Source organism: Oncorhynchus masou, chromosome 5 (assembly GCF_036934945.1).
Source record: "Oncorhynchus masou masou isolate Uvic2021 chromosome 5, UVic_Omas_1.1, whole genome shotgun sequence".
NCBI classification, from domain to species: Eukaryota; Metazoa; Chordata; class Actinopteri; order Salmoniformes; family Salmonidae; genus Oncorhynchus; species Oncorhynchus masou.
In genome coordinates, this window is record NC_088216.1 from 52916426 (window position 1) to 52937665 (window position 21240).

The 21240-nt window shown below is 46.5% G+C and overlaps 1 protein-coding gene across 2 annotated transcripts; it reads right to left on the bottom strand.

Moving 5' to 3' along the window:
- Positions 1-84: 84 nt before the first annotated feature.
- On the bottom strand, positions 85-18971 carry LOC135539820 (TBC1 domain family member 20-like). Of its 2 annotated transcripts, XM_064965963.1 has the most exons (8): positions 18255-18969; positions 15816-16001; positions 7151-7231; positions 6460-6646; positions 6001-6102; positions 5724-5865; positions 5199-5383; positions 85-1800 (listed from the first exon to the last, which is right to left on the bottom strand). In XM_064965963.1, the coding sequence occupies exons 1-8, from the start codon at positions 18310-18312 to the stop codon at positions 1533-1535; spliced, it is 1209 nt and encodes a 402-aa protein (XP_064822035.1). In that variant the 5' UTR covers positions 18313-18969; the 3' UTR covers positions 85-1532. The 2 variants fall into 2 exon arrangements, with proteins under 2 accessions (XP_064822035.1, XP_064822036.1); XM_064965964.1 differs by lacking the exon at positions 7151-7231 and having other exon boundaries at positions 18255-18971.
- Between the last annotated feature and the right edge of the window lie 2269 nt (positions 18972-21240).

The window sequence follows — 21240 nt, forward strand, 5'->3', positions numbered from 1 at the left end:
TTCAACGTTTCCTTCATTTTTTCACTACTGCATTCACCTTGAAATAGTCTATAGGTAGCGATACATAGGAACTAAACAGATATGTCCACTCAACCTATGCAGTTTGCATTGATCTTGTTTTTTATTTTTTATTGTTCTCATGACAAATATAACAATTCAACATAAAAGGCAGATAAAAACCATTGCAATGATACAGAATGAGGCTATTTCAGTGCAATGAAAACCATCCATGGCTAACACTGATGGAGTCAATAGGCACCGCTGAGTATCTGCGTGTCACAATCGAGTCGACTACACATGATTCTACTCATGTATCTCTGTTGAACAAATTTCAGTAGGTCCAATGCGACACATTCAAATTGTGTCAACTGTAGTCTTTAAGCTCAAGTGACATTTCTTAAAATTAAATGTGCAAAAAAAACTTGTAATTTCTACGACCAGGCCATTTGGTGAGTTTGGTTGAAATGTGAGGATAGGGTGTGCAAACAATGTAATAGGACTTCATTATTGTGCAATAAAAGCATGGGATCAAGCCAAGGCTCAGGGGATTGTCTGGGAGTGCTATCGGTGCTTTGTCGCAGATCACAAAGCTAACCTATTCCAAACCTAACTTAGGCATGCTGTGGAAAAGAGCTATTGCAAATTGTCATCCATAAGGTCAGAAGACCCAAGTGGATTCTGTTAATTTAATTTGATATGTTAAATATGGGTGTGCTTGTACAAAAATTATATTTCCTATAACTTACTTAACAATAATAATGATGCTTTAGAAAATTAGAAAATGAAGTGCTAAACGTACAAAGATGGGACTAAGACGTGTGTATTTGGTCTCGGTACAGAATGAAAGAAAAGGAAGAGGGACATGATGTGTTGAAGGCAGAGGATTCAACTTGATGATCTGCGGGGGGGGGGGGGGACCATACCAGTGGCGGGATCTCTGTCCTTGTGCCAATTTGGCCCATGTGAGGTTCAGAGGGACATTTAACTCACCCCTGAACCTGACAGCACAGACCATCTAAATGAAACCCTATTCCCTATACAGTGCACTAGATAGGGAGCCATTTCGACACACACACGCTCTTCATTGGCAACAGTTTCGACCCCAGTGACAACTCTTCAACCTAGGAAACCTAAGTCTTTGCTATAAGTTGTCACTTGCCATCACTCCTAATAGTTTAATCTCGCTCAGCACAACATTTATCACCATTCGGTTTTATTAACAAATATAAATTAAATACAACGTTGACAGTCAAGTCTCTGTTCCATTCACGTCCTTCATATTAATGTGGAAAATAACTTCATATTCTCTTTACAAAGATCTCTATTCTCTCTCCTTCCCGTGGATGTCTTCTGCTGTAATGGCCGTCAGCCCCCTTCACTCGCCTACAAGTCCCCTTCACTCGCCTACAAGTCCCCTTCACTCGCCTACAAGTCCCCTTCACTCGCCTACAAGTCCCCTTCACTCGCCTACAAGTCCCCTTCACTCGCCTACAAGTCCCCTTCACTCGCCTACAAGTCCCCTTCACTCTCTCTCAGGGGAAGAGGTGTAAGTCCAGTTTGGGCGCCCACTCTAGGGCCGTGTTGACCAGGGTTAGGGCGGCTGCCCCCAGGGCCACAGTGAGCCCCATGACGGCCAGTCGGACGAAGCGCCGAGCCGTGGTGGGTTGGGCGGTCGCCACCATAGCACCTGCAGCAGCTCCCTTCAGTGCCTGCTTCTCTCTCCGCCGCCTCCGCAGCACCGTGTCCGCCCGCTGCTGCTCCGGGGTCAGATCAAAGTCTTTAAAGGTGGAGGCTGCCATCCTGAGAGACAGATGGCAATGGTTTTAACACCAGGAGGGCTACAGCCATGTTCAAATTCAAGAGTCATTGCTTAATATGCTGATAAGTACATGATAACAGACCTACAGGCTAATGTGAAGGAGGAGACAGAGGACAATGTTATTAACACCAGGCAGCTACTGCTGGGATAGCGCAGAGGAATTTGCATGATTTCATGGCTGTTTGGGGATAACCATGTTACTTGTTCTAGTACAAACTAGTTATATTGGTCTCCCATACTAGTGGTATAGCTTAGGAGAACAAACATCAGAAGGACATGTATTTTCCTAAAGATACAGAACCGTCGCTTGGGGTATGTGTGTATTTCAATAAACTAGGATACCCGTGAGGATTTCCCAAGCTGGACAACTTGTTACAGCTGTTGAGAAGTAATTGATAATAATCTGCCAATTTATTTCCATGTCATTATATTAAGAAAAAAAGGGGGGGGGGGGGGGGCATAGCTATATTCAACTAAATTCAAGAGTTGATTTAAAATCTGTTTTAACCCTTTCTCATGGTTTGTGTTGACGGAATTCTGAAATTGTATGACATAAAACATAACTTGTCTGTCCTTGCATTTATGGCTATGCAAGTTGTCGTTATATGATATATTACGCACGAATCAGTTAAATTGGACATTGAACTTGAACCCTGTAAGAATCCTGGATTTTTTTTGTATGGAGATCTCAGAATTTTAAATTTCAAGTTAATGTCACATGCACAAGTACAGTGAAATACCTTTCTTGCAAACTCAAAACCCAACAATGCAATAATCAATAACAATGTAATACTAGAAAGAAAAAAAAAAGAAATAGGAAGAGCACAATAAGTAAGCAAGCATACTATATACAGGGTCAGTTTCAACACCATATTTACAATGTGCAGGGAAACTGGAGTGATGGAGGCAGATATGTATAGGGGTAAGATGACTAGACAACAGGATATATGATAAACATAGTAGCAGCAGTTAGTATGTGAGTGAGTGTGCGTGTCTTTAGGGTCAGTAGAAATTATATTGTGCATATTAAGTGTGAGTGAACAGATGAAGTGTGTCTGGAAGTGTGTAGGGCCCCGTGAGTGTGCATGGAGACAGTGCACAAATAAAAATAAAAAGTTCAATTAATTAGTCCATGTAGCTATTTATCAATCTTAATGCTTGTATAATCTGTTCAAGAGCCTGTTGTTGCCAGACTTGATGCACCGGTACCTTTTGCCATATGGAAGCAGAGAGATTAGTCTATGGCTTGGGTGGTTGGAGACTTAGCGATTTTCCGGGCCTTCCTACCACACTGCAGTGTAACATTTTGTGTCTCCTTATGTTACGGAGTGAAAACAGTTTTTATGGGCACACAAATCCAAAATAATGTATGTGATTGCAAAAAACGAATGCTTCTAACCGAGAGTCACCGTACCTTTATACTTAAAACCTAAATCGACACTGTGGTTCTTCAATAATTATGCATAATACTTGTTGGATGCGTATTTTCACACATCCTCTGATCCAGGAAGGAATTTTCAAAATGATAGTCAAGTGACAAAAAGCTGTTGTGATCGTGCATGCGATTAAAACAGCCCAAGTGTTCGCAAGGAATGTCAAGAATATTTGTCTCTCATTCGTTACGCTGGTGAAGACAGTTGTGCCTGGATCCACGTTGGATCGAATATCCCTAGTGAATTGTTGTTGCTGATCGGTTGTTGTCGGTTTGATTTACAACAGGATCTCGTTAGAGTTAACAGAGAATGCATCAAGGTAACGAGTTCATGATTGGACAGTCTACTGTGTGCAATTGTGTAGGATAGGCTATAGTGCAACACCCAACGCTATTCCTAATAATTATTCTGCATATATATGGCAACAAATGACATAGCCTAGTGGGTTTATTGGACAATATGATCTGGTAATGAAATAACATGAACAAAAGCTGAAGAACATAAGCACATCCAGGTACTTTCTGCAGTTGCTGGAGCCAAAATTGATTTATCATGTTGTTTAATTGAAAAACAGAAAGGAAAACGCAGCACACATGCTGCTCATGCTCCCAAGTGATATTTATCTACAACAACGCCTGATGAAGACCTAAGGGTCGAAACGTTGTTGTAGATAAATAACACCTGGGAACATGAGCAGCAGTGTGCTGCGTTTTCCTTTCTGTTTTTCAATTAAACAACATGATAAATACATTTTGGCTTCCATGTTACAACTGCAATGTTAAACAATACAAGGAGCTTGAAGTAGTCAACTTGAACTTGGAGCTCAGAAATTCAAGTACTGGTATAGGCCTACCTTAAACATGTGGTGGTTGAAAAGTCCTTGTAATTATTGTAGTCAATTGATAAATTCCCATGCTCCCTTTCATTTTTGATCAGTTAATGTGAGAGATGTGGCCACTTTTGTATGTTTCCCGCTACTTCAATTGTAGGGTGTTACTCTACTCTGTTGAGGTAAAACCATGTGCGGTTATTATGAGGACGACAACATCTAATGTTGGCTTCAACTTGGCTTTCCATACAAATCCTTCCGTTTAAAAAAGCAACCTGGTTTTTGGTCACTTTCTCATTATAAAAACAGCGACGGTGAGATTAATGCTACCGCTATTCATGGCTTTATGTGTGCCTGCATCTGCCACACAGGAAACAGAAAAGTCGCCAGTCTTACCCCAATCTATGTAGTCATGCAATGTCCACATTATTTTCATACTTTAGAATGTAATAATTGAATATCAATGCCTAAGCAAGGCCTAAAGAATTAATTATTTCTAAAGTGGTTATGGCCTACTTTTGCATGCTTTTGGGGGAGGGAGGGTTCTATATTAGGCCCTATATGTACAATTATATAAATGAACCCTGCTTAAAGGATGTATAGTCCTAGATGCATGTTGTTGTATAGCTGGAGTTATGGGCTAATTTGCATATATTCACACTTATTCCTCAAAGTATACATGTGTAACTTCATAAAATGTATTTTAGTTTTTTATTTTAGTTTTTATTTTACTAGGCAAGTCAGTTAAGAATACGCTGGAAATAAGTACATGATAATTGTCGTACAGGCTAGTGTGAAGGAGTAGACAGAATTAGCTCAGTGTCAGGTTATTAGCACACAGTTCATCTGTCAGGGGAGATGAAGGTTATTCTGTCAGATTACACTCATCTCAGAGTGTTAATGAGGGAATTCGACTCGCAACAGCAGGTAAAAAGAGGGGGGAAAGACAGAGAGAAAAAGAAAGGGGGAAAGACAGAAAGGGGGAAAGACAGAAAAAGGAAAAGAAGCTTGGAGAAAGGAGATGTAGGAGGTGGTAGAGGATCTAGTGGGGGAGGGTGAGTGAATCCATGGGAGAGACGACATGACAGAGACAAGCGAGAGAGGCAGGCAGGCTTACTGTTGACTGTACTGCTGGGCAGCCTCCCTGGCCAGCTCGGAGGGGGGGAACTGGACAAAAAGGTCTCCTGCGCGGCTGATGAGCGTCTCGTAGGGCAGGTCCTGGGGGATCTGGGACAGGAGATGGTGCACCGACGCCATGTCACACTCACAGTCCAACACCTCGTCCTCCCGGTACTGCACAATCTGGAACAGACACCGACCAAACGGCGTGTGAACGCGCACACACCCACAGTACAACAAGCAGTTAACATTTTATTGAATTCAATAGTTATCAAACTTCTACGGCAACATAGAAGACATTGTCCAAAGACAAGAACATAGCATAAGTGGTCAGCTAAGCGGTCAGCTAAATAATTGTATTGTTTTTATAAAACACTAGTTGTGAGGCACATTTGAACTCTAAGGATGGCTAAAGCCACATTTCTAAATATCAGATCCATGTCAACTGACAAAAGGAAATATAGGGTTATGTTTGGAGTCACTTAGAAAAATGCTCTACTTTAGTCCCAAAAAGAACACTCACCACAGCAGCAAAGTAGATTGGCATCAGGGGATGGCAGGCCAGGAAGAAGTCATACAACCGCACAACGTGTCGGAAATCTGACAGGACATGGCCAAACCAGGTGATGAGCCAGCTAAGGGCAAAGATGGTGCCCACCTCCGCCCTGAGGACACAAAACGTAGTGACACCCATTTAGCAATAAGTCAAATAATTGGTATTATAGCTACATTAGTTGTGCTCATTAGTTATTTGAACAAATTACTGATTGTACTAACAGAACAAGAGAAAAGATGCTTACTGCTGCATGAAGTCATGCACCTCTGGATTGACCCTCTCAATGATTGGCATCAGATAGTTAAGGATGTGTTTAGTGTTGTCCATGGTGGGGTCCATAAAGTCCCTGCAGTAAAGAAACAGGAGAGAGAAACTGGACACTTGACAAACTGAACCAGAATCAGATAATCAACAAGACAGTCTGTCAAATCATAAAAATAGAAAGTAGCACTGCGTATTGTTACATTAAATGCTTTGAGACTTGCCTCGTCTCCACCAGCAACTGTATAGGATGACTCTAGCGAGCTGTGCGCAGTTTACAGTTATTTAAACCTGTACACGGTATAAAATTCTGAAACTAACAGGTGCTGCTGTTAACGTAACTGGCTACATTCTATTTTCTACATGGCTTCCCTTCTACTTAAAACCCCTTTGAAAGCCAAGCTCCTATGGGAGGGAAGCAACTAGAGAGACAGAGACCCACCTGAGGTGGTGCGTGGAGAGTTTCTCCACCAGAGCGGTAGCAAGCCGCTCGCCCAGCACCAGCAGGAAGGTGACCACGATGTCATGGTAGCCCTGGTAGTAGTGCAGCTGAGTATTCCTTCCCAGCACCCGCAGGATGATGTCAATCAGCTCCTCCTGGAGGCCCTCACGCTGCTCGTCTGGCATGCCTACACAGGGAGATGAGTCAAATGTCAAAAGGTCACAAGTCAAAAGGCCCAGCTGATTTCCTCATTATGGGCCAAATCCTAACTAAGGAAAAGCATGTATAACTTGGCCTTTGTGTATCGTATGCACGGATGTCAACAGGAGACCAAGTTATGCAGGCAGCTCCCAAATTTGGCTTCTTTAGTATACAACTGAAAAAGAAGACGTCACACCCTTCCTGACAAAATGACCAAACTGGCCAGTGAAACACAAGCATGGCAGAATTCAAAAGAATTCCCAGTAATCATTTTGGGACTTTCTGCTGCTTTAATAAATAAAAGCAGTAACATACAGACATCTAGGACACTCTCCAAAAGAAACAAATACAAACTGACAGGGTTGCGTAGTCTGTAGGCCTACATCACCCAAGTCAAATTCAAGCGGGACGCAAGCAGATCAGACAATGATGACAAACCACACCACTGCCTCACATGATTTAGTGCTATTCTATGACCAGTGTCACTCACCAGGAGGGAATCTTCGCAGGGAACGCTGGACATCCAACAGCACCTGGTTATAGTCCTTATTATTCTCCCGCTCTACTTCCTCTGGAGAAGAGAGAGATCAGGTCACACTTAACTAGTAATGCACGATATATCAGGTGAACATATCGGAATCCGCCGATATTAGCTCAAAAATGCCAACATCGGTATCGCCAATGTCTAGTTTAACACCGATGTGCAAAAGCGCTGTCAAAGCTGACGTTCATACCTATATAAACGTAGGTACATTACGTAATGACGCCACGTAAAATTTGCCGCTAAATGTGCAGCACAGCATTCCTAACTTAGCCCACAATGTCTGCTGTGTGGCTCGAGCAGTCAACAAGTCGAGCATTCATTTGAAAGAGTAAGACAGTTTCAGCCAGACAACTCAAAGGCGTAATCCATTAAAGCCAAGATAATGGAATTCATTGCCCTTGACAATCAACCGTTCTCTGTCGTGGGTGATGTTGGCTTTCGCCGACTGGTCGTGCACCGGTAAACACGACCAAATGCGCGATTTTTCAGATGTTGCCCTACTGGAGTTACACAGTAATGGTGTCACTGCTAGTAGCTTTAAGAAGTACATACTGTAGCGACCCGCACAGACAGCTGTGTGTTATGTGTTAGGCTAGGAGGTGGTTGTGTTGTACTGACCAGTACCCGGTGTTCGCGGGGTCCGACATGTCAATCAACCTGCTATCTGCCAATCACGGGAATGCCTGGAATGTTCTGATGCCGGGCATCCTGGTGGTTGGCGTGGAGGGGGGTTGGGCAGGGGGGTGGAGCATTGGAAGTTAAGACCAGGTTCAGCCTTTGTTCTCTCTCTCTTACGTCTGGGCTTCCCAAGAGAAGGTCACGATTGGCTTGTGGGTTATCTGTCATCTTTTTGGCGTGTGCTACGGCCCAAACAGTAGCCTGTGTAAAGTTGGTTTAATAAACCGTCAATTCGCAAACTCAAGCCTCTGTCTGGACAATTGTTCATTTATGATCTAGTCAGGTCATTACAATACTATGGAACACCGTTTGGGTCTTTGCGTGTCAAAAAAGATACAGTAGCACGGTCAAAAAAATTACCCAAAAAAATGAAAACACCGGTCACGAACGATGTGTTTACAATACCGCGTTGGTAATAAAGCATAATTTGTTTGACCACAACATCTGGCGTACCTAGCTTTAGCTTGGTACCTAGATAGCACCAATACAACCAGCCCGAAAACAATGACCAGTAGAAACTGCAGTCATTTTCATTATTCTTAGCAATGATTTAGGAATCCTTGTGAGTAAGTATTAGCTAGGTTGCCACTTGTTGCTCTATTGAAATTTAAGTTCATGAAAATAAATAGCTAGCCAGCTACTTAACCTTGTTTCCCAAAGCTAACGTTATATGCAGCCAGCTAGCTTCATCTAGCTAGTGAGGCTCGACCGGACCGGGTTGTGAAGCTAGCCACATTAAGGATTAGGCACAAAAAATGAATTTGCGGTTTGCCTTCTAAATAAAAGTATGTAATTGACAGTGATGAAAATAAGTACAATTAGTATAATTATGCCATACTTTTATTCTGAAGGCTAACCGCAAGGTCCACTGGTGTGGCTAATCCTTATTGTGACTAGCTTCACATAGATGGGTCCGAACACCATTAATCAAATAAGAACTGTCTTATAAATTAGGGTTATTTTAGATGACACCTAGCTATATAGTTAGCTAGCAAACTATAGCTACTGAAACAGATGTCGTTTTGCTATGTTTTTGGGAAAGAACATTGTTTGAATCCATGAGCTAGCTAGCTTTTTTTAATGACCAGCTCTGTAGGTGCGCGAGACAACTTTACCAGCATCATAATGTAATGACCTGACTAGATCATAAATGAGCAATTGTCCAGACAGAGGCTTGAGTTTGCGAATTGACGTTTTATTAAACCAACTTTACACAGGCTACTGTTTGGGCCGTAGCACACGCCAAAAAGATAACAGATAACCCACAAGCCAATCGTGACCTTCTCTTGGGAAGCCCAGACGTAAGAGAGAGAGAACAAAAAGCTGAACCTGGTCTTAACTTCCAATGCTCCACCCCCCCTCCACGCCACTCCGCCAACCACCAGGATGCCCGGCATCAGAACATTCCAGGCATTCCCGTGATTGGCAGATAGCAGGTTGATTGACCTGTCGGACCCCGCGAACACCGGGTACTGGTCAGTACAACACAACCACCTCCTAGCCTAACACATAACACACAGCTGTCTGTGCGGGTCGCTACACAGCCCACCCACCACAAAGTCCCTCGTCCCCGAGGGAACAAACAAAGTCTCTGAAGCGACCCGAAGGTCTCCTTTGCCTGCGTGTCCGTGATGGTCGCAGAGTGCCCCTCTGGGAATCAGGGGATGAAGGCATGGGGGACAAGGAAGCGGGAACGGGTAATACAGTCCGTGGCTCTGGGGAACCACGCGGTGACACAGGGGGGGAGACAGGGGGAGTGGGCTGTCTGGAGCCTTGTCTGCGGCACCTGAGGGTGGGTGCCTGGAGAATGTCATTGCCAGAGAGGGGAATTGTGGGGGTTCCTGGGGTTTGGGGAAAAGAGGCCCCTCTGTATGGGGCTAACCTGTCCCGGTGCAGTGCCACCTTTCTCCCCCTGGGAGGAAGCTGCACCCGGTACACAACCTCCCCTACCCTCTCCAGGACACTGCAGGGTCCCACCCAGTGACTGTACAACTTGGGGCATCTGCCTTTTTTACTTAGGGGGCTGTAGACCCAGACCAGCTCCCCAGCCACAAAGTGCCTTCCCCGGGTGTGCACGTCATAGTTCCTTTTCTGCCTCACACCTGCATTCACCAGCTGCTCCCTGGCAAAGGTGTGGGCTGTCTCCAGGCGGTCCTGGAGTCTCCGGGCATACTCCGGCCCCGGAGGAACATGAGGGCTATCCAGGGGCCGACCAAACGCCATCTCCGCAGGGGTGCGGATCTCTCCCCAGCATGAGGAGGGCAGGCGTGCAGGAGGTGGAGTCTTGGACAGCGGAGCGGCATGCCATGAGGACCATAGGCAGGTGCTTGTCCCAGTCCCGCTGGTGTTTGGAAGAGACGATGGCCAGCTGCTGTCCAAGCGTTTTGTTGAAGCGCTCCACAAGGCCATCACTTTGAGGATGGAGAGGAGTAGTGCGGGTCTTGTGCATACCCAGCCTCTCACACATGGTGGCGAACACACGGGACTCAAAGTTTCTGCCTTGGTCGCTGTGGATGGACTCTGCAGCTCCAAACCTGCTGAACATCCCCGCTGTCAGGGCGTCGACGATGGTCTCTGCCTCCTGGTCAGGCAGAGCATAGGCCTCGGGCCATTTTGTGAAATAGTCCATGGCCGTGAGCACCCAGCGGTTTCCACTGTCTGTGGTGGGGAACGGCCCAACTACATCCACTCCCACCCTCTCCATGGGAGCCCCCACTGGGAACTGTTGGAGCTGAGCATGAGAGCGGCCTGGGGGCCCTTTCTCGCTGTGCAGTTGTCACAGCGGCGACAAAAGTCCTCCACATCCCTCTTGTGCTGCCCCCAGTAGAAGCCCTGACGGAGACGGCGCAGTGTTTTTGTGACCCCAAAGTGTCCAGTCCCCACCCCCATGAGTACTCTGGAGCACAGCCTCCCGCAATGCTTTTGGGACCACCACCTGCCACCTCTCCTCTCCCGTAGCTGACTCCTTCCATGCCCGCTGTAGCACGCCATCAGCCAGCCGCAGTCTCTCAAACTTCGACCACAACCCTTTGGTCGCGAGTGAGAGCGCTGTCACCTCTTCCCATGGTGGCCTCACCTGCGCCTCTACCCACTGTAGCACTGGCTGTAGGTCTGTGTCCCGTCCCTGCTGCTGCCGCCATTCAGCCACGTCGACAGTCTGCAGCTCGCAGCAGACCGGCCCGCTCGCCCGACACACTGTGGCACAGACACCCTCCTCTGCCCGCAGCTCTCTCTCCCGTCCCTCTCTCCGTTCACAGTGGCGGCAGCCGTCTGCAGTACAGGGCCGACGGGACATGGCGTCGGCGTTGGAGTGGCGTGCCCCTGCCCTGTGCACCACCATGAAGTCATACGGCTGAAGCTCCTCCAACCAGCGTGCCACCTGCCCCTCTGGCTCTCTGAAAGACATGAGCCACTGGAGAGCAGAGTGGTCAGTCCTTACAGTAAAGGGCAGACCACCCAGGTAGTACTTGAAGTGTTTGACGGAAGCCACAACAGCCAAGAGCTCCCGCCGGGTGACACAGTAGCGGCGCTCATGTTTGTCAAATGTTTTGCTGAAGTACGCCACCACTCTCTCCCCCTCTGGCCCCACCTGGGCCAGCACCCCACCCATGCCCACATTGCTCGCGTCTGTGTCCAGGATAAAGGGCAAGGTAAGGTCAGGGGGCGAGCACGGGGCCTCGATCAGTGCACGTTTGAGGGTGTTGAACGCCTCCTCACACTCCACTGTCCAAGTGAAAGCCTTGTCCTTCGGCAGCAGGCGGTTCAGTGGAGCAGCAACGCTTGAGAAGCCCCGTACAAACCTCCTGTAGTACGAGGCCAGGCCCAGGAAGCTCTTCAGCTGACGCTGGTCGGTGGGGGTGGGCCAGTCTCTGACAGCCCCTACCTTGTCCTCCATGGTGCTGATCCCCTCCTTCCCCACTCGGTGGCCCAAGAAGGACACCTCTCTCCTCATGAAGTGGCACTTCTCGGGGTGGAGCTTCAGACCTGCGGCAGCCACCCTCTCCAGCACACGCCGTAGCGCCCCCAGGGCTGACTGGAAGGAGCTGCCATGGGCCAGGATGTCATCGAGGTATACCAGACACTGCTGTCGGGGATGCCATCCAGCACCCTGTCCATCAAACGCTCAAAAGTAGCTGGAGCGTTGCACAGGCCAAAGCACAGGACCTTGGACTGCCAGTGTCCTCTGTTAGTGGAGAACGCAGTTTTGGCTCTGGCCTCTGGGGAGAGGGGCACCTGCCAGTAGCCACTGCGGAGGTCTAGTGAGGAGAACCAGGAGGACCCCTAACCAGGTCCAGCGACTCATCGATACGTGGTATGGGGTACGAGTCCTTCCTGGTTACCTCATTCAGCCGCCTGTAGTCCGCACAGAACCTCAGCTTGCCCCCTTCTTCGGAACCATGACGACTGGCGCCGCCCAGGGGCTGTCTGAGGGCTCAATGAAGTCTGCCCGCTGCATCTCCAACACAGCCTTGTCTGCCGCCTCCTGGCGTGCCAGCGGGATACGGCGGGGACGCATCTTGATGGGTCGAGCATCACCTGTGTCGATCTCATGCTGCACCAGATGAGTCTGACCCACCTCTTCCTCACTCAACGCAAAGCTGTCTCTGAATTCAAACAGCAACTGCCACAACCGTTCCTGCTGCTCGGGGTCAAGACCAACACAGTTCCTCCCCCATATCTCCCTCACTGCAGACAGTGTCCTCTCCTCTCCCATCTGGGGTAGCTGGGCTGGGGGGTTGCGGCCCGGGCTCACAGAGGGCTGTGTCATGGAGGTAGCTGGGGGAATGTAACACACCGCCGTAGGTGACAGGGGGACTGGGGAAAAGTCACACACAGCTGTGGGGGAGGGGCGCAGCCATGAGTCTCTGCTGCTTTAACTGTTGGAGTAAAGGGTTTGTTGGGTTGAGTGAATGTGACATTAGGGGGAGCCATGGTGACTTCCGTCCCTCCCTGGAAGCTCAGTGTGCCCCTATTTAGGTCTAACTGGCAGCCTGTGCTCCTAAGAAAGTCCAACCCCAGGATACAAGGGTCCTGCACAGCCGCCACCCACACAGGATGACGCACAGTCCTGCCCCCTACTGTCAGAGTCATTATTCCCTTCCCTTTCATGGGTGCCAGCTCACCTGTGACTGTGCGGAGCTGCACAGTTGTAGGCTCACACTGAGTCCAACCTGGCACAATATCTGGCCTCACCAGGGTTACTGTGGACCCAGTGTCCACCAGGGCGGAGCAGGGCACCCCCTCCACAGTGACAGGGACATGACAAAAGTCCCCAACACAGGTCCGGCCCACCACAACAACAGGCTCCATCCGCTTGCCCTCGTCTGCTTCTGGGGGAAGTGGAGCCTTGCTTCCCCGTCTGTGCCGGTGGGCTCCTCCTGAAGATGATGGTGGTTGGGATAGAAAGCCAGGGGTCGGCACTACCCGGTCTATGCGGACCCCGAGCCGTTTCCCTGAGCTCTGGGGGACATGGGGCAATCTCGGCGCAGATGGCCTGGCTGGCCACAACCCCAGCAGACCCTGGGACCAGGGCTTGTGTTTCGTGCCGCCTGTAGCGACACAGCCCGAATGAGTTTTGTCATTTCGGCCACCCAAGCAGGCTTTTCCGGCTCCGGGCTGCTCTGCCCCCAGCTCGCACAGAGGGTGTGTCTCCCTGCACCCCCACCAAAGCCCCAGCTGAAGCCCCAGCCCACACCAGCTCCCTCTCCAAAGCCATCTCCAAGGCTGTCTGCAATGACTCAGGATGAGCCAGCTGGGTCTGTATGCGCAGCTCCGTAGGAGAGAGCGCCTGTATGAACTGGTCCCGTGCTAGCTCGCTCTGCACGGAGGGGGCATGTGAGCATATGCCCGCCGAGAGAGGCTCTCAATGTCATTAGCTAGCACCCGTAGAGGCTCTCCAGGCTGTCTGCGTCTATTACTCAGTTCGGAGCGCAGTAGCCCGGGCTGTACACACTGTCCATAGCGCCTCCTCAGTGCTCCCACTAAAGCACCATAATCATGCCTGTCCTCGGGGCTAATCAATATCAAACAGGCCAGAGCTTCATCCGTGAGGCATAAAGCCAACTGCAGTGCCCTTTCTTCATCCGACCACCCCCTAAAATGAGCTAACAGTTCAAACTGAGCATGAAAAGCTTCCCAATCCGCCTTACCGGAATACTTCGGGGTCTTAACAGATACGGACGCAGCCGGGAACTGGGCGCCGCCATGTTTGTTTACATCCTGAGCCCCAGATTCCTCGTCACGCCGCGTCGACGTCGCCACTTCGGTCCGCCCACCAGAATCCGCGCGAAATACAGACGACGAAGCACTCATGCCCGCTTCAGCCGCCATCGCTCTAACGTCCTCCCTCAAGCGGCCTCTGCGCTCCGACGCCCTGGCGATCTCCTCAGACAGAACCCCCGACGTCCATTCACACGCACCTCCTTGGCCATAATCGTCCCCTACCTCCACCTTCACTTTCAATCCCCGTTCTCACCTATGGTAGCTAGCCACATAAGTCAGCTAGCTAGCTGGCTAACTTGTATTAACGTTTTTAGTTCTGACACCAATGTAATGACCTGACTAGATCATAAATGAGCAATTGTCCAGACAGAGGCTTGAGTTTGCGAATTGACGTTTTATTAAACCAACTTTACACAGGCTACTGTTTGGGCCGTAGCACACGCCAAAAAGATAACAGATAATCCACAAGCCAATCGTGACCTTCTCTTGGGAAGCCCAGACGTAAGAGAGAGAGAACAAAAAGCTGAACCTGGTCTTAACTTCCAATGCTCCACCCCCCCTCCACGCCACTCCGCCAACCACCAGGATGCCCGGCATCAGAACATTCCAGGCATTCCCGTGATTGGCAGATAGCAGGTTGATTGACCTGTCGGACCCCGCGAACACCGGGTACTGGTCAGTACAACACAACCACCTCCTAGCCTAACACATAACACACAGCTGTCTGTGCGGGTCGCTACAATAGCATACATCAATAAATTGTTATGACATATGAAATACGAGTGAGTGGTACATGACGTAAATGTGTAATAACTACGTTGAAAAAATGACCAACGCGTTAAATTACTATATGATGTGCAGTCATATTCAGGTCCTGATTGGTCAACAAGCTTAATCGACACGTCAAATCGTGTTAAATAGTATATTTTTAAGACACGAAAAGACCCAAACATCGTTCCATAGAAATCCTGGTTGAGAATCAAACGACTGAATAACGAAACAGCGCAGCAAGTGAATAAAATAGGATTTGATTATGTTTTACTGGTAATGGGGACATGTGTAAATGCAAACAAAATAACTTTTTAGTCAGTGTGGTGTGTGTAACCTTTAACTAGGCAAGTCAGTTAAGAACAAATTCTTATTTACAATGACGGCCTACACCGGCCAAACCCAGACGACGCTACGCCAATTGTGCACTGCCCTATGGGACTCCCAATCACAGCCGGATGTGATACAGCCTGGATTCGAACCAGGGACTGTAGTGGAGCCTCTTGCACAGAGATGCCGTGCCTTAGACCGCTGCATCCATGTGTGTTAACTATTTAACTGTAAAAGAATGCTTAAAAGGACACTAAAATTTGAAATATTGGTATTGTTTTTGGCAAGGAAAATATTGGATATCTGTATTGGCCAAAAATGTCATATCGGTGCATTACTACTGTTAACCAACAACGGTTGTTGGGTGCATGGAAGATATATAGGCAATTGCAGTGGGGATGTGGACTCTACTGTAATTTATGAAACTCTCAGGTTCAGCAATTAGTAGACTAACTCAAGTGACAAAATCTGCTGTCAATTAAGCTCAGACCCCTGCCAAACCCTAACTCCCCCTTAAAAATAACTCCAATGCATGCCCCTACGCTTGATACAGAACTATTACCCTTTTTAGCCTTAGTGGCATCCCTGGTCTGGCAGTGGCAAGGCAGCTCACCTGATTTCTCAGGCAGGATGTCGGTGGGCACGTTGAGCAGCCGTGGCCACACTTTACAGCGGATCTCATCAGTGAGCAGGCCCCCCTCGCTGATGGCCATCCTCCTCAGCACTGCCACATCAACTGGCGTCACGTTCAGGGCCTGAGAGATCTCTGCCAACTTCCTCTTCCTCCGGGGGTCCCCATCTGCCCACATGACAATGGTTCAGGTAAGGTCTTAACTCACAGCAGTTACAGTAGCACAGTGGCCATTAGCCAGAACATCCTCCTGAGATAGCTAAACTCGGAAGAGGACAGGCAAAGTATCCATCAGACCTGGGGTTCCTAAACGTTTTTATTCAGGCCCCCTTCCAGCAGTGCGGAACATCCTGAACCCCCCCCACGCACATGTCTATTTCTATAGGCACAAGCACAGTTCACACCCCTCTTGTTGATACAGAACATTTTGTAGGTTAAAAGCTAATTTTCATGCAATTCTACACATTTTGTCATATTTATTGTTTATTTATGTGATATTTGAGTGACTCGAACATTGCAACAAAATGTATGGGCTAAAAAACTTTAGCTGACATGGGCTAGGTGATCTGGACTTTTCTGACAAGTTATAAATAGCTCTCTAAGGTATACAATGACCAGTGGTGTAAAGTACTTAAGTAGTACTTTAAAGTATTTTTACTTACGTAGTTTATTTAGGTATCTTGTTGGAGACTTATCTCCCTCACCAACTTCAAACATGTGCTATCTGAGCAGCTAACCGATCGCTGCAGCTGTACATAGTCTATTGGTAAATAACCCACCCATTTTCACCTACCTCATCCCCACACTGTATTTATTTACTTTTCTGCTCTTTTGCACACCAGTATCTCTACCTGTACATGACCATCTGATCATTTATCACTCCAGTGCTAATCTGCAAGGTTGTAATTATTTGCCTACCTCCTCATGCCTTTTGCACACAATGTATATAGACTCGCCTTTTTTGTACTGTGTTATTGACTTGTTAATTGTTTACTCCATGTGTAACTCTGTGTTGTCTGCTCACACTGCTAAGCTTTATCTTGGCAAGGTCGCAGTTGCAAATGAGAACTTGTTCTCAACCTAGTTAAATAAAGGTGAAATAAAAAATAAAATGAAAATCTGTACTTTACTATTTACATTTGACAACTAACTTTTTCTCCACTACATTCTTAAAGAAAAGAATGTGCTTTTTACTCAATACATTTTCCCTGACACCTAAAAGTACTCGCATTTTCAATGCTTAGCAGGACAGGAATTGGTCCAATTCACTCACTTATCAAGACAACATCCCTGGTCATGTCTACTGCCTCTGATCTGTAGGACCCACTAAACACAAATGTTTTGTCTGTAAATCATGTCTGCGTATTGTTGTGTGCCCCTGGCTATCTGTAAAAAAAAAACTGTCAGATGTGCTTATTATAACATGCATAAGACACTCACTAAACACAAATGCTTAATTATGTCAGTGTTGGAGATAGCCAGGGGCTATCTGTAAAACAATACATAAAAACAAGAAAATGGTGCTGTTGTGGCTTGATTAATATCAGGAATTTGAAATGATTTATACTTTTGATACTCAAGAAGATTTAAAACCAAATACTTCTTGACTTTTACTAAAGTAGTATTTTTCTGGGTGACTTTCACTTGATAATTGGGTACTTGTTCCACCACTGGCATGACTGACATGACAAGAGGAAAACTGATGATACACTACCCAATTTCGAAATTGCACCTTGTGCATTCTACTATTAAAACGTTCAGGAATAAGTTGAAAGCTGGACTGAGTTCCTAAAATAAAACATTTTGCCTAGGAAACACTGTATCAGACAAGCAAGTACATACCTGACAAAACTGAACTGCAGACACCCAGCTAACTGAAGTGTGAGGGAGTACTTCAGTAAATTAACCACTGGGTTGGGGAGTTACAACCATCATATAATGTAACGTTAGTACCTGGCTAGCCCAATTCATGACCTTTTGACAGTCCCCCTGCACTGTGCCTTTGCTGGATATTGATGTCACCGTGCCACACAAACTGGCAATACTTGTGTGCTTTCAGGAGTATTAAATATTTATTATAGTTAATTTAGCTATGTATTTTAAGGAAGCCTGTAGTATAACCCCGTTCTCTTATACGTTCCAGGTACTGTTCCGGTGATTGGTGAAAGAGTTAAGGAGACCATGTCAAATAATGCCTGGTGTGTTGTTAGCTAACGTTAATGTATTTCGTTTCCAGCTGTAAACGCTAGCTAGCTAATCTAGTTAAAACAAGTTTGTAAACATGTGTCATGGCATGACAACTAGTTAGCTAGCCAGACACATTCGTCACATCCTCTCAACTAATTGGGTAACTAGCTAACAGCTAGCTAACGTTAACTTGCTAGCTAAACAAACAAAAACATGACGTTAGAATAACGTTACCTTGTTTTCCAATCCCATTCAAAGGTGAAGACGCACCAACACTTCTAGATCTTTTCATGGTTTCCACACTACAATCTTATCGTCATCGTAGATTATACTATTGGATAGATATCATTTTCTTTCTCCAACAACCTGATTAGCTGTACATGACAAATGTTACCAATACCAAGCTAGCCTAGCTAGCTAAATAGATCAGTTATCCACGTCATTCAGCTATTGGTTATTTTATCGCAAAGAATAGTCAATTGCAAACATTTGATTACTCACATACTTAACGTAATAATTTAGAGATATAGAATTTAACTAGGCAGCTAGCTCCGTTAAGCTTTTGCCGGACAATTTATTTGATCGAAGACGGTACAGTATGAAGATAGGCTAAAACTGCTTATCCAATAGAATTCCCCGATCACACTTGTAGGCGATGTCATGGCGACGTTGTATAGCAAGGCTCATGCGTATTAACATGAAATCGGGACTAACGGTCGTCTAGCGCCAAACTCTGCATGTGCAGGCCGTCAATTCAACGGAAATCTTTCGATATCAAGTCGTTTTTGACGAAAATGAAAACGTGTCAGTTTGTTACTTTCACAAGGTTGTGGTAATACCATGTTCGATTACTTAAAACATTGGCTCGAATCGAAGTTGTGCCTTTAGATTTAGAGAACATTTAAAACTAAATAATAATTGTTCACTTCTCTCATTGACATCCCGCCTCGTCTGTTTAGCCAGCATTCCCGGAAGTCTCGTAATGTTGCGCCTCTGGGTTTAGAAACTCTGTGATTCGATGCTTTGGTGAAGGTGCCCGCGCTGATTGCTGTCGAGCAGGGGCATATTCATTACGGAAACCGTTTACTTACAGAGTACTGTATATGGTTTAGCGTTTAAGAACCAAACGGAAGCAAACATAGCAAAACGACAGTTTTTGGTAAGTCCCTCCACGTTTCGTTCAGTTTGCTTCCGTTTAAAAAACATTGTTCAACAGAATCGGCGTAATGAATACGCAGGTGATGTTGACGTACAGAACAAGGATGCTGCTGGAACCCGTCTTTTTTCATTTATACACACACACACACACACACGAGGTTAGCCGAAGCCACTACCCTTTTCAACAAGGGTTGTAATTCCTACCACATACAGACCCAATCAGTCGATATAATGGGGAACTATCATCAGAAATCACGGGATATGAAGAGGGGCGCCGCCTGACCCACAAATAAGTCAGACGGTTCAAATCAACGTTTAATATCGTAATTTCCGAGTAGGCAAAATCATCAAACACGGCAGTTATTACACCCAGCATAAATTGGTGGGGGTAATGAGCAATAAATTAATTCGGCCATAAATCAATGGATTTCACGACTGGGAATACAGGTATGCATCTGTTGGTCACAGATACCTTTAAAAAAGGTAGGGGTGTGGATCAGAACCTGTCAGTATCTGGAGTGTAGCATAACACATCTCCTTCGCATAGAGTTGATCAGACTCTTCCTACCAGAGTCTTGATTGATTGGTAGGATCACTGGATGAACTGCAGAGATCTACAGCTGAGGTGGGAGACTGTCCATAGGACAACAATCAGCCGTATATTGCACAAATCTGGCCTTTATGGAAGAGTGGCAAGAAGAAAGCCATTTCTTAAAGATATCCATAAAAAGTGTAATTTAAAGTTTGCCACAAGCCACCTGGGAGACACACCAAACATGTGGAAGAAGGTGCTCTGGTCAGATGAAACCAAAATTGAACTTTTTGGCAACAATGCAAAACGTTATGTTTGGCGTAAAAGCAACACAGCTCATCACCCTGAACACACCATACCCACTGTCAAACATGGTGGTGGCAGCATCATGGTTTGGGCCTGCTTTTCTTCAGCAGGGATAGGGAAGATGGTTAAAATTGATGGGAAGATGGATGGAGCCAAATACAGGACCATTCTGGAAGAAAACCTGATGGAGTCTGCAAAAGACCTGAGACTGGGACGGAGATTTGTCTTCCAACAAGACAATGATCCAAAACATAAAGCAAAATCTACAATGGAATGGTTCAAAAATAAACATATCCAGGTGTTAGAATGGCTAAGTCAAAGTCCAGACCTGAATCCAATCGAGAATCTGTTGAAAGAACTGAAAACTGCTGTTCACAAATGCTCTCCATCCAACCTCACTGAGCTTGAGCTGTTTTGCAAGGAGGAATGGGAACAAATGTCAGTCTCTCGATGTGCAAAACTGATAGAGACATACCTCAAGCGACTTACATTTACATTACATTTAAGTCATTTAGCAGACTCTCTTATCCAGAGCGACTTACAAATTGGTGAATTCACCTTCTGACATCCAGTGGAACAGCCACTTTACAATAGTGCATCTAAATCATTAAGGGGGGGGGGGGGTGAGAAGGATTACTTATCCTATCCTAGGTATTCCTTGAAGAGGTGGGGACTTACAGCTGTAATCGCAGCAAAAGGTGGCGCTACAAAGTATTAACTTAAGGGGGCTGAATAATTTTGCACGCCCAATTTTTCAGTTTTTGATTTGTTAAAAAAGTTTGAAATATCCAATACATGTCGTTCCACTTCATGATTGTGTTTCACTTGTTGTTGATTCTTCACAAAAAATACAGTTTTATATCTTTATGTTTGAAGCCTGAAATGTGGCAAAAGGTCGCAAAGTTCAAGGGGGCCGAATACTTTCGCAAGGAACTGTAATTGACCCAGCGTCGTCCGGGTTAGGCCGGCAGGGATATCCTTGTCTCATCGCACACTAGCGACTCCAGTTGCGGGCCGGGCGCAGTGCACACTGACCAGGTCGCCAGGTGTACGATGTTTCCTCCTACACATTGGTGAGGCTGGCTTCCAGGTTGAATGGGCATTGTGTCAAGAAGCAGTGCGGCTTGTGTTTCAGAGGACGCATGGCTCTCGACCTTTCCCTCTCCCAAGTCCGTATAGGAGTTGCAGCGATGAGACAAGACTAACTAATTGGATATCACGAAA